The 14,599-nt window shown below is 32.8% G+C and overlaps 1 protein-coding gene and 1 pseudogene across 2 annotated transcripts in view; one reads left to right on the top strand and one right to left on the bottom strand.

Moving 5' to 3' along the window:
• The window catches only part of CERT1 (ceramide transporter 1), an 83,138-nt gene that overhangs the window by 52,708 nt on the left and 15,831 nt on the right, over window positions 1-14,599 (bottom strand). For both annotated transcript variants that reach the window (XM_016137142.2, XM_016137141.2), the window contains one exon: window positions 9,612-9,728. In XM_016137142.2, the coding sequence (XP_015992628.1) occupies window positions 9,612-9,728 (117 nt within the window). The remainder of the gene's footprint in view (window positions 1-9,611; window positions 9,729-14,599) is intronic.
• On the top strand, window positions 5,401-5,519 carry LOC118607120 (annotated as a pseudogene).

Raw genomic sequence — 14,599 nt, 5'->3', positions numbered from 1 at the left:
TGTGGTTCTCAGTATTGTTTATATTGTTTGAATTATTTATAGCAATCATATATCACTTTTACAAGAATTAAAACAAAAAAGTCACAGAACACATTTTTTTTTTTTTTTTTTTTTTATCTATTTCACATAGAAAGAATTAAAAAACTAATGCTGGTAAAGTTGCAGTGACATGAAGATGTATATTAGTACAATCTTTTTAGAAAGCAATTTGGAACCATATATCAAAGCGCTCATACCTTTAAACCCAGCAATTTTACTTGAGCATCTATGATACGGACACAACTAAACTGCAGAAAAACACTATGTAGGAAGGCAGCAAATAAAAAATAAATTAAAGTAATCTAAAAATAACCAAATGAGCAACAACATTATAGCACAAATATTAACAAAGCTGTGTTATAAGAAGAAAATGATGTTAGATGAAAAAAACAAAACAAAACAGGATATAAGCTTTGTTTTCTCAATAATATTTTGGGGGTAATATGTAGAGACTAAGGAAATACACCAAAATGAAGAGTTAACTCTCAGTTATAAACTGAAGATAGGTTTGTATTTTTTTCTTATAAGAGTAAATATTACTTTTAAAAATCAGAGTGAGGGGGGGCAATAAAATCTTATTAATAAAACTATTCATGGGAATGGTTTAAAAAACTTGTTAAGAATTTTTAGATCCAACTGTACAGGGAAGAGTTTTCTTTAAGGAGATTTACTATTTTTTTGTATTCAATTAAGCATCCATGAGAAAAAGCTGAAATCAAGTAGAGAGGGGGGTATTACAAAAAACTGAAGCTGTTGTTCTTGGAATAATATGGTTACTGCTGAATGATTAATGCTCTCATAATCTATTTAATTTTTATGCAAAATGGAAATAACACCTATTCTGAAAGGTTCCCAAGATGTTTAAATGATAGCAGTGCCTAATTGCTCCTCTATGCCTCTATAGATCAAAAGGGTGGTAGTGAAAAGAACAAGGGGCTAGGAAGTGAACAGTGATGTGAGCATTCCTATCAATGATCATATTTCAGCTCTCAAGTACATGAACTTTCTATGTGACTAAAAAATGACAGAACTGTTTTCGACTAGGATAATATTTTAACCTGCAGGATATCATTTACTTTGATATCTATTCTTATTATTCCTAACCCAATGCTGTATTTCAGCCCTCTATTCCAAATGAGCCCAGAATATTTACCAGGCAATAAAGACAACATAAGAAAAATCCTTTTTTAGGCTATTAGCTAAAAGATTTATTTGATGAAAAAGAATCTTACATTCTTTCTTTCTTTCTTTCTTTTTTTTTTTTTTAAGAAATATTTTCTCCCGGATAATGTCCAATATACGCAGAAAGTAAAATTAGAAGTTTTCACTGCTGTTAATATATACCATGCTACCCACCGTTATTTTTCCACATCAAATATAGAAAAAGCAGAATCCCATCTGTCCCAGTAACTGTCAGAAATCTTCCCTCTTGATTAAATAATTCAAATACAATAGTGAAACGCTGTAAAAAATGACTTGTAGCTATAACCTCATTTTCTTTAATATATTTTGTAGCAACAATATGGAATTCATTCGACTCCAGTTAACTGTCATATTTTTTCCGTGATCTTTCTTATCTAGAGAAACATTTTGCAAGCAAATTACAGACTAACAAGGAATAGATGAAAATCCAGCAATATTCACCTAAATTGTTAGTAGCAAATAAGTAATAAGCATTATAAAAACTTGCAAATTTGGTAAACACAAAATTATAGACTATATTTTCAAAACATTATGTTTGTATAACTGCCAATCCCATCCCATCCTTTAAGCACAAGTAAACATACAATTAATTATAAATTAACTGAGGGTGGCAAAGACATAGTAACCAAGAGTGAAAAAATAGATTCTTTCAAGATAGTTTACTTTGGGAAATGCCAAGAGATTAGGGCAGTTAGCAGTAGGAGTTGAAGCTGAAAAGAAGCCAAAGATACAAAAAGGTCATGACGAACCAAGGAAGAAGAAACTAAGCATAGAATGGGAGAGCAAAAGTTATGAATAAACAGGAATGTTGAAAGAGAGAATAGTAGAATGACTCTAAGCTACATTAACCATCGGTGGGAGCAGGTGATAGAAAAGTAACCAAGTATGGTAACAAAAAGAGCACTCAGAGTTAAGTATACAGTTAGGGCTTTCTTTGCATGCAGGGCATTCTGAATTTTCTTGGTTCCTAGCAATAGGAATTTCTCAAGGAAACATGGGTTGGCCTGTACTCCCTGTAACCCATAAAGTTTAATTAAAATGAGTAGATATATAACATTGATATCTGTGGATCTTTTCAAATTTTCAATCTGAAAAGACATCTATGTTCAGATTTAATAGATACTGCAGAACTGTTTTCCAAAGTGTTTATGTCTACTTTACAACTGTTGTTCCATGTCCTTGCCAACATTTGGTGTTGTCTTTATGTTTAAATCCCCTCTGCCAGGTTAATGGTGGTAGCTTTGTGGTTTAAATTTGTGTTTTCCTGATGACTAATGGTATAGTGTAGCTTTTCAAATGTTTATTACCAATTCAGATATTCTCTTTTATGAAGTGCCAGTTCAAGTCGGTTGGTGGTTTTTGTTTTTTTGTTTTTGTAAATCAAGCTGTAAAAACTTTTCTTATTGATTTATCTGTATGACTCTCCCTGTCTTTCTGATATAAAATGTTATCAGATTATATCTCCTCAACTGGCTACACAGTTAATATGATTACCTAAATATCTTCCTTCTTCATTGTTCCATGTAAAATCCTCCGATTCCTCTTTTACCATCTTGGTAAAAGATATATATCTTCCCCAGAGAAAAAAACTTGGATTAAAACACTATAAACTACTGACATCTATTCTCTCTTTTCAAGATGATAAACTTTTTATTAAGTATTTAGGCGACTACTGAATTCTCTTGAGCCAACATCTGCACTTTGGAAATACAAAGTACAGATGTTGGCTCAAGAGAATTCAGATTTCAAAAGTTGCAGGTAACAAAAACAAACAAGTTATTTTAAAAGCCCTTGACAGTTGAATTATTTTTATTCCAGAACACTAAGAATATTAAAGAGGATTAGTCCCTTTTCCTTGATTTTTTTCAACTTCAAAAGTGTTGGTAGTGTGACACTATCTACATTTAGGTGTTTTTAAAAATTTTATTAACCATGTATGGATTACTGCAAGTAATCTAGGAGTTAATTCCCACTGTTAGGAACTAACCAAATTCCTGATCGTAATAAGAGCAACATGCAGAGACATAATGAAGTTGCTTTGCTGGTTATTAAAGTTCAGTTGTAATTCCACGCACGTGGGTTTTTCTACAACTTACCTAAGAAAAGAGCATAGCCCAGACAACCATGGCAGCTACTAGATTAGTGTTTCCCTCAAACATTAAAACTCTTGAAGGTAAAGGAGAAGTAAATTTGATTCCACCTTCCTCCCTCCAACAATGTGGTACGATGCAAAGGTAAATGGAGAATTGGTTCTAATCCACTGATCCCATGAAATTATTTAAAACATACACCAAAAATAGTAGTTTGAAAAGTTATATTTGTATTCTTAAGCCTTTACCAATTAAACCAAATTCAAAATGCAAAGCTAAGTTTATATAATAATCATTTATAAAGCAAACAAGTATGGATAGAAAGAACCTCTAGTATCTGTTAAGAAAATTTCTTAACATTATAGTTAATTAAAAGTTACAAACAGAGATAATATGACTTAAAATGACCTTTATATTTAAAAAGTGCTAAGAAGTAACAGATATATTTTGCCACCTAGCTCTTATAAAATAGTCTCCTGATAAACTTATGTCAAATTTAACACAAAGAAATTAAAGTGTCAAATAAGCAGACACTGCTTCTAACTTTGAGAGGAAAAGCACCAAAATCAAGCTAACCCTGAAGCAGCATGGGGAAAAAAATTTCATGATGGCAAACAGCAATGTAATCTTTAAACAAGTGCTGGATATCTTTTACGTGGCTCAACTATGAGAATCTTTCAGTAAGAAACTTTTTTCATATCCTATTTCATTTCAAATAAAATGTATATGTTCCTTTCAAAAATTTTCTACATATATTGTCAGACAGAAATCCCTAAACTTCTCAGTCAAGAATAAACTTTTCTTCTGAAATAATCAATGGAGCTTCACAAAAGGTAAGAACATATGATTTAGTGGGCCTTCACAAAAGGTAAGCACAAATCCACGAATATTAATTATATAACAACTGCCTGTAAAGTATTGCATAAAGAATACAGTCAATAATATTGTAATGACTACGTACGGTGTTGGGGATAACAGACTTATCAGGGTGATCACTTCATAAGTTATATAAATGTCTAACCATTGTGCTGTACACCTGAAATTAATATAATATTGAAAGCCAACCGTAATTGAAACATTTTTAAAAATTTAAGAGGAAAAAAACTGCCTAAAGATTCCCACTACAGAAAATCAACATCTGTAAAAATTATCATTTGGATTCTTCCTCTCTAATTTTGCATTTTCCTATGACTCCTAATGTCTTGGATAATTTCCAAAATGTGGGAAAGTCTGTGTGGCCCATGACAACTGAAATTTCAGGATCTAATAAGGCTGCTCCCTTGTGGACATAAAGGAATGTCATAATTACCACAAACTCTGTCAGAGCCAAAAACTGAAGTTTTTCAACATGATTCCTATATCTGCTAGTGCCAGGAGAACCTTGCTGCTAATGTTTTTTTTTTTTTTGAGGGGTGGTGGGGTGGGGCAGTAAATTTTTTTCATGGTAAGAAGAAACAGTTTAGTCACAATCACATATATTGCAACTGTAGAATATTCTAGGGGGAAAAAAACTATGATTCTTTTAAATAACAACACCAACAGATAATTTATAACATTTCCTTGGTAACCTAATTATGCAGTAAATGCTCGTAGAGGCTCTTTGATAATACAATGACACACATTTACTAGAAAATATTAGTTTAATCCAACTAGAAAACAGTCATCTTAACTTCATATTCATACAGCTTTTAGCTTTTAAATATTTTCACAAACACCATCTCGTCTGACCTCAAGACAACATGGGAGATTTCCAAAAGATTTAAAAAGAAAACAAACCCTATCTTTAAAAATCGTTTATTTTGTGTTGTCTTAAATCCTAAGAAGAAATGCAGAATATGACTAAACTCCACACAATAAAGCCAACACACTATTTCAAAATGAAATTATTGGTCTAGTATACATATATATTCTTTACTATATTTTACAATGAAACAGATTCTTTGAATGACCTCAGGAAGAGCTTTCTTCCACAGGGATCACTTACTAATGTCACACTGAATTATGCAATTCCTAACTTATTGAGAAAATTTAAATCATAGAATCATCTTTTTAAAACTTGCAGTGAGCAGTCTACAGCCATGCTACCCTGAACAGGCCCAATCCCGTCTGATCTTGGAAGCTTAGCAGGGCTGGGCCTGGTTAGTACTTGGATGGGAGACTACCTAGGAAGACCAGGTGTTGTAGACATAAAAAATAAAAAGTAAAGGATTGTAAGCTGACAAGGTCTTTGCAATCTGTCAGGTCGATCAAGGGTTGCCTCGCCTAAAAAAACCAAAAATTATCTATCTATCTATCATCTATCTATCTATCTTGCAGTGAATACGTTATTTTGGAATGAATACCAAGGAGGGCAAAACGTAGCTAGACAGAGAATACAGAACCCTATACTGTATTTTTGTCAGTAATCATTCTAAATTAATTATGAAGATTAAAAGGGAAAAAAATTACTCTATGGTCATCCTACTCTGGACAAGCCTGATCCTGTTTGACCTCGGAAGCTAAACTAAGCAGGGTCGGGCCTGGTTAGTACTTGGATGGGAGACCACCAAGGAAGACCAAGTACTGCAGGTGTAAAATATAAAAAAATAAGGGATTGTAATTTGACAAGGTCCTCACAATCTGTGAGGTCAAGCAAGGGTTGCCTCATCTAAAAAAAAAAAAAAAAAAAAAATTTACGTGCCTAATGCTTTGCTGATTCCTAAGAAGTTGTATATCTCCGTCTTTTAGGAGCTTATGGTCTAAAATAAACACCAGAACTATGAAGAACACATAAAAAATATGATAATATTGTGATTTAACAAACCCATGATTCACGTCTACAAAATATATTTCACATAAATACATACTTATAGACTGGCAGAAGTGCTCGCTGGCCAAAAGCTCTGGTTCTCAGGTCAGATAGACCTGGGTCTGAATACTGGCTCCTTGACTAATTAGCAGTTTGACTTTGGACAAATTACTTAACCCCTCTATGTCTCAATTTCCTAATCTGTGAAAACAGGATAATAATGTTAAGCTCATAAGATTGTGAGAGTAAAATGAGATAATGTATATAAAGTGTTATCTGGCACACAATACTCAAAATGTTAGCTATCATTACCACCATTATTGCTGAAAAGGTCTTGTAAGACAGAATTCCTGGGGGGGGGGGGGGGGGTGGGTGTGTGTGTGTGTGTGTGTGTGTGTGTGTGTGAGAGAGAGAGAGAGAGAGAGAGAGAGAGAGAGAGAGAGAGAGGGAGGGAGGGGAAGAGAGGAAAAGAAATAGACAGATACCTAGAGGTTATTATAATGAGCATAAGGGCCTCCTGGGAAGGAAAGAAACCTTAAACTCCTTTCAGATATTGAAAATTTCCTAAACCTGTCAGGGAGGCCCTAAAAAAGGTCCAATAGCAAGAAACGGCAATGAAGGCCCAACTGATGACATCAGATGAGAAAAGGACAGGTCCATTGTTTAAAATGTCCTTTCCGACCATCATAAGGACAGGTGGTGGGTCCAATGAGGAAGCAACTGTAAACTGAATGATTGGAATGATGTGAACCCAGGTCAACTTTGAAGTACAACACTCTTGGTTTATTATGTCTGTGTTATTTTGCTTGCTTGTTTACCTTTTTTTGGGGGGGGGGGCAGACACATACCTACAGCATACTCTCATCTTTTTTCCTTTAAGTAACTTACTACTGTCACACAGCTATTAAGTAGTAGTGCCAGGATTGAATTCCATATTTGTCAGACCCCAGAATCCAATGCTCAAACACTAACCAATACAATAAAATGCTCTTTTTGACAATCCATGATGAGTTCCTATTTGTCTTGTACAAATATGGTAACAAAACTCAGATGATACTCTCTAAACTGCAAGGAGGCAATCTCATGGGAATTATCCTCAAACTTTCAGAGTCTACCAATGGTAAAAGATAGAAAGCAGAACCAACCCAAAATTGAATCCTAAGAATCCATGAACTAAAAGGTAGTACAGTCTCATGTAAGTTACTTAATTTTCATCTAAATATCAATTTCCTCTTTTGTAAAACAATACTTCCCTCACTTCTTAGAATAGTAGGGAGAAAGTACATGAAGTGCAAAACACAATAAACACTTCGTGTTCCTCAATAAATAGTAGAACTCCTATCATTACCAATCATTACCATAATCTTTTAACAATTTTTTATTAATTTTGAATAGCAATATTCAATACATAAATAGTAAAATTGCTAAATTTAGGCTCTACATTCGATATTCACTCTCATGAATGACTTAAAAACATCTCCTCACTACCTCCACATTCCTGGTCTATGGAAAAAAAATAAAACTTTGCTGATTATGTTTGGTGATAGTATTTGAATTTTCTCCCTCCTAAATGTTAGTTTAATAGCTCAAATAATTTATTTTTAGGATTCACACACAATTTAAATTTTTACTGCTACGTTGCTTAATTTGTACATGACATACCTTACATTAAATGAAATAAGTATTAATAAGAATAGCAATTAATAATAATTCCTCCTTCCTTGTCTATGAATAAACTATCTCTAGAAATCAGAAAGGAAAAGTTTACCAATGTATCTGGAATCCTGTTATTGAATCTTTTTTCTAAGAACTTAAATTTACCAAAAATCTGTTATGTCAGCTAAAGTCTCACTGCTCTGAAAGAGACTCAAAGATTATACCTATCTACTGTTTAAAGATGCAAAGAAATCAACAATATAAAAGAAGTATATGATTCATGCATCCTTCTTCACTTGAAAATACAAAATGAGAGCATGCAAAGAATTCTGGTTCAGCTTTGTTAAGAAAAACAAGCAAAATAAAATATGCTTAATTAAACAGAAAAAAATAGGCCTGTAACTAAGTCAACTGATTAAACCTTTAAAAGCAATCTCAATTAAAAATATAAAAATTAGCTCTTCTTAATAACATCTTTAATCATTAGTAAGAGGGCTGGCCCTGATTAAATTCACCAAGTAGGTCACTCTCCTTATGTACACATTTAGCAACTCTCACTGAATACAGAACTCATCATCCAGAAACAACATGGTATAATTTAGTGAATTTAGTTGTAACTCCAAAGTCTGTTCTTTTTCTACTATGTCATAAATGGGAAGATATGTCTGCCACTCTGGTAACCTATATTATCTCATGTATTCCTTACATACACTAAGAGTGAATAATCATACAAAGGGTCACATATGTTATACATAGCAGAGGCTGCAGTGTCCAAAACCGGGCCAGTCTGGCTTCAAAGCACTGCAATTTTGGAATTATAGCTCGCCTCTCCTTTAAATAATAGAATATTGTTCCTCATTTTTCTATTTTAAGACTCTTTACTAAAGTAATGGTACCAAGATTAACTGAGAGTCACAAAAATGTTTAAACCAATATAATACTAAAGTTAAAATAGGGAAAAAAAGATGGATATCATTGCCAGTTTTCCTTAGGCTGGGAAAAATTCAGAATCAATAACCAGGCAATATAAGCTAATGCATGATCAATATCAAGAAAAATGTGCCTGTGGTATTCCAGGCCAGACTGGTTTTTCTTGTTTTGTGTGTATGTGTACATGTTTTGTGCCTGTTAACCAAAACGGGTGTTTCAACTACAACTCTGTGAAACCCAAATGAGCAAGTACAGACAAGTATATGAACTCAGGAGTGGCATGATGAACTTATAACTTTCCCTATTCCTTGTTTTACCATGATATACTGAATTAGCTAATAATGAAGATTTATTAATATATATTTCTTTAGTCTACGTACCACTTATTCTCGGAAATCAAAGATTAGTTTTAAATTACAAGAATGTGGTTTACATGTTTGTATAAAAGACTTTCTAAAGATTTAGTATTAGCTTCATATTATAAGAAATGATTTACAAATGTTTACACTAAGAATTTATCCAAATGGTTACAGATGACTACAAAAATTAACATTGATGCTTTATATTTAAAGACTTTATAATCCAATATTATTTCAAAAATTCTTTTATCTAGACCGTATAAAGAGCATTTATTATAAAGTAAATCCTAAATATGAAAATCATGAAGTTTTATAAAAAAAAGGGCATATTTTGCTTTAAATAATGAAAAATATTTATCATAGCTAATTCCCTTTAACTTGAACGGCATAAACTTTACAAAACTTTACTTCTGTACTGCTTTAATCTTTATCACCTAAATAATGTTTAACTTTTCAGTATACATTATATCTCAAGAGTTTTTTAATGACGTTTTTACCAGTCTCTTGCCTAGTCCCCCATGAAGAGGTAAATATTTGAGACCTTACCTTGTGCTGTTCAATCGCATCTATCCACTGTCGCCTGTGATCTGGATCCTGAGCACGAAGATACCAAACGCTATCATTTACACTTATATCAAATCGACATTCATCAAAATCATGAGGCTGTGGAGAAAAAAGCAAAAAATGAAAAGCAAAACTAACTTTATTCTTAGAAGTGTTATATTCTATAGCAAAAACATGTATGTATCCATGCTGGCTGGTGGGAGACTCTTGTTATTCTTTTGTTTTTCAAGTAACTTTTTAAAAGATGTCTCAGATGAAGAACACTAGGACACAATTACTAAAAACTAAGTTTCATTCACTATTTCTACAAATGAGTTGACATATAAACTACAAACATATTTCGAAAAAAGAGCAAATATTTTCATCAAATGCTTTAAGTTAGCTTAACTAGTGAGAACAGCTCAGAAAGCACAATTTAAAAAAGGGCCAAAATAAGCTTTAAGACAGACATTTACTACTTTTTTTACCTCCATTATTCAAAAGTAAATTCTCATCTTGAAAACTTTTATTTCATTAAATTTTATAAACAAGGTAATTTTACATTCTATGACAAAATAATATAACACTTAGTGCCAAATATCTCAAATTAACTTCTAGGCTTTTAAATAGCTTTGATAGGAACAGCCAGGAAAGCTTCCAATGAGAAGCAAAGATAAAATGAACATTATGCTAGACCTATGTTAGAGGAAACTGCCTGTATCAAAATGTAAACATTTAGTGGAAATATCAGCTATTTGGTTCAGTGTTTCATACTCTTTATAATATGTAAAATGAACATTTTATATCTTTGTTTTTTGCCCAATAAATGAATTCAAATATGACAGGATCACATCATACATGCTACCTTTTCTTCCACCGGATAGAGTACAGAGGATCAGTCAATTTCCTTTCCTGTGAACAATTCTAGCCTTAGAGGGAAGAGAATCCTCTCTGGTCAATATAACAATAAACTTATTTGCTGAAGAGAATCCACATATTGTACTTCTCTGCCCTCTTTAACAGTGTTAATCTTTTTATCTCCTTATCAGTTTGTTTAGCAAAAATAATGTATAACTTAATTTATAATAACTCTGCAATGTTCTTTAGCCTATGAAACAATTATTATTTTTTTTTTAAGATAAAGATAAAAAATCATGGTTCTGACTGGCTAAAGTATACAAGTTAAACATTTTTTGAATTACTGGGCATCATAGTTAGGTTAATAGTAGGAGGTAGAGTGTGTGAAAACAAAGCAAAAGGAAAAAACCAAGACAATGCATACCCTGTTTCAGTAATTATGAACACAGAAACACATAAAAGACAACATTTAATACTCATAAGTACAATAATGGCTATAAATTTAACTAAATGCCAAATATTCAGAAATCTTAAGAATGGAGTACAGTCATTGAGAAAAGCTTCTTGGAGAAAGGGAAGCATATGTACTATCTGAAGAAGTAAATAATTTAACTCATCAGTCTACTGTTCTAAGGAGCCCAGAGATTTTTAACCTTTTACTTCATAATTATTCTCATTATATTTCTAGCTACTAGTCCTAAAAATGTTTTACATTTTGTACTGTGTTCAATAACCTCACTAAAGCTTTAGGAAAGAAGAGAAAGTTAACATACATAGTTCAAAATTTACTAGTTTTTCCAGCAAACTTTTCCAGTTTTGATATCTTTAAAATTTCTTTATGATTTTCCAATGAGTGCATTTAAAATATTCCTGAAAGCAGGAACCTACCACTACACTTCCTCTGGATGTCAGTGACTTAACAAAGTCTGAAATCAATATAAGAAAAATTTGCCAAATTACTAAATCTGCCAAGTATATAAATTATTATCTTTCCATTATGTTTCAAAGTTTGGAAATGTGGAGAACTTTAGGCTTTTAATAGATGAAAAGTTATATAAGTTATATACAAAGCAATAAAATAATCTAGAAAGCCGGAATTAAATAATTTGAAAATTTCATTTGGATATCACACATTTATATGAGATGCAGTATCTCAATACCTACTCACAGAAATGGAGTTGGCAGAAAATGTACACAAAGTATTCATTTCTACCATCAGCAATCTGAGGGGCAGGCATAAAAGACAGACATACTAATTATCAGATGATATAGAGTCTGTGAATAACACATAAGCCTTGAATCCCAAAAAAGGAAAAAGGGAAAATTGAGTCTACAGGGTAACAAAAATGAGAGATTTGTTAAGAGGATGTGTTTAAGAGAATAAACTGAAGTCTAGATAACAAACTGATGCATTTCATTGCCACCCATATAATGTACGAACAGCATATCCAAATGTCAGGGAGAAAAATACTTTGTATCCTGTAAATGAACAAAACATCCAGGATTACCTTATCTAGTTCCAAGTTCCTCAAATAAAAAAAAAAAAAAGCTCAAGCCTTTCCTATAATTTACTGACTCTCTAAAAACAATTTTACCCTTGACTTCTACAAAGATGATATCTGAAGATGTATCATGACCTTAGAAGATACAATCACATTAAAAAACTCTGTTTTTTCCTACTATGAATAGAATAGCTCGATAGAATAGAATAAACTCGATAATCTTACTTTCCCTCTTTAAGTATCTATAGTATTTTTAATTGGGAAGTCAGTTCTCCTAAAGTTTGTATTTCCTTGCAAACCTTTTAAGCAAATTTCTTTTCTAAATGCTTTGATTACTGAGTCTTCCTTTGATACTGCTTATTGAGCTCTCCCATACTTAGCTTTCTCTCGTCTATTACCTCAAACATACAAAGGAGGCTGAAAACAGGGTATGTTGAAAGTCTATATGATATAGCAATAGTTCTTTAGAAAAATTATAGTACAAATAGTTAAGTTTTCTATTCTCAGTTGTCCTACTCAACCTGAACTACCAAGATCTCCCCTAGGATATTCCTTAAAATCTTTTATTTCTAAAAATTTGAGTTTTTCTGACTGCCTTATTGTTTACCCCCATGTCCTGATCATATGCATATATATTACAGATAAGTTCATAGAAGTTCATTTCAGTAAGATAAAGGTCTAATAAGATTATCTTAAAAAAAAAAAAAGCAGAATAGGAATACCTACTCCATGGAATACTGTACAGCTATTTTAATAAAGTTAGTGTATGGAAAAAAAGTACATGAAAGATTAATAGTAACTACCTTTAAACTGTATTATTAGTGTTAATTGTTTTAATTTCTTACCTATATATTTTCTATAAATCACAAGTAATACTTTTGTTAAAGGACAACAGTTTGTTTTGAAAATATGCAGAACTTGTAGTTAAATATGGTAGACTCAATATAGTCACCTCTACTTACTCACTAAAGCCCATTAAAATGATAAGAAAATGCATTAAACTAGGGCTAAGAAATAAGGACAGCAAAAAAGAGATTTCGATCAATTTCTAGAAGATGGAAAAAAGATGAGCAAAATGATATATCACAGGCAACTAAGGAAACCTAAGTGTGCAGCAGGGAGAACACAGACTAAGTAGTATGCTACGTTGTGCCAAAGAGACACAGAAAAAATGAGAATCAGTGATATGAAGCTCTAGGTTCCTATGAAGCTACAAACAAAAAGTATGGATTTAAAGTGAGAAACATTTAGTTTTCTATCTGAATATTTTTAACTAAAGGAGCCCCTGAACTAAGGGCTATCAAGAGGAGCTGAAAAAAAGGGTACAATATTTAAAACATGAAGATTAAGGCAAAAGTAAGAAGTAAGATTCCCATTTTCATCCCAATCTGATACCATTCCCTACTCAAAGTAGCCAAGGCTCTTTAGAGAAATGGCTGATTCCAGGACTGGCACAGGTAAGGTATACCAAAGAACCTTCAAAAATCTTGAGCCTAAAAGTAAGGAAGTGCTTTGGGTGAGGGGGGAAGGAGTCACAGTGGTACATCAAAAGGATCAATAAAACAGCTTGAAGGAATTTCCAGTTGCCAAATCTAGGACAAAATACATAAGTACAGGGATGGATTATATAATCCATTACATAAATCAGAAATATGAATCCATTATATTAACAAATGGGACAAAAATGAGGGTTGAGGGTTTTTTTTTTTTTTATCAGTAGAATGTTGACTGATAAATGTAGAAGGAAGTTTGCAGTTAAAAAATCACTATTTTGCCAACCATTTATAGAAAAGATTGGGAGAGGGGGAAGACAACATAAATGATTGCTAAATCAAAAGGCTTTCTTCCCTACATCCAAACTTTTACTCAACTGTCCCCTCTATTATCTTCTCTTGAATACCTAAGATGCATCTCAACATATCCAAAATTGATCATCTGATTTGCCTCCCCAAACTTCTCTTCTTGCAGGCTTCCAAATTTCTGTAAATGGTAACAACCAGTTGCTTAGACTTGAAATCATCTGACTCCTCATTTTTCTCACACCTATCAGCAAATCTACAAATATTGTCAGCTCTACCTTCAAAATAAATCTGGAATCCAATCACTGTTCATAATCTCCACCACTACAACTGTGATCCAAACCACCATCATCTCTCATCTGGATGATTTGTAATAGCCTCTTAAGGCTGCCTGATTCTGTTTTCCGACTTCTGTCCCTGCCTCCTACAATCTATTCTTAACAGAGTGGCCAAAAGTGATCCTGTTACAATAGCTCAGAAGGAAATAAATGCTCAGGCCTCCAGTATCTTACCCTCTCACTCAGCATAAAAGTCAAAGTCCTTAAAATGACCCACAGGCTCTATATAATCAGGCCTCACCACTTCTGCCTTCTTTTACTACTACTTTCCCCCTTTTATACTCCACTCCATACATACAGGTTTCCTTAGAGTTCCTGCCATTAGTCCTGGAGGGCCTTTTCGACCGCTGCTCCTTCCTACTGTCACCTCTTCCCTGATTCCTTTTCTTCCTTAAGATTTCTATTCAAATACCCATTTCACCCATTGTAGCCCCTCCTCCATTCTTACATCTCTGAAATAACAAATGATATCAACAAGAATTGACAATGTGACA

Source organism: Rousettus aegyptiacus, unplaced genomic scaffold (assembly GCF_014176215.1).
Source record: "Rousettus aegyptiacus isolate mRouAeg1 unplaced genomic scaffold, mRouAeg1.p scaffold_m13_p_8, whole genome shotgun sequence".
NCBI classification, from domain to species: Eukaryota; Metazoa; Chordata; class Mammalia; order Chiroptera; family Pteropodidae; genus Rousettus; species Rousettus aegyptiacus.
Note: the sequence above shows the minus strand (reverse complement) of the source record. Positions and strands in the feature narration are given on the sequence as shown.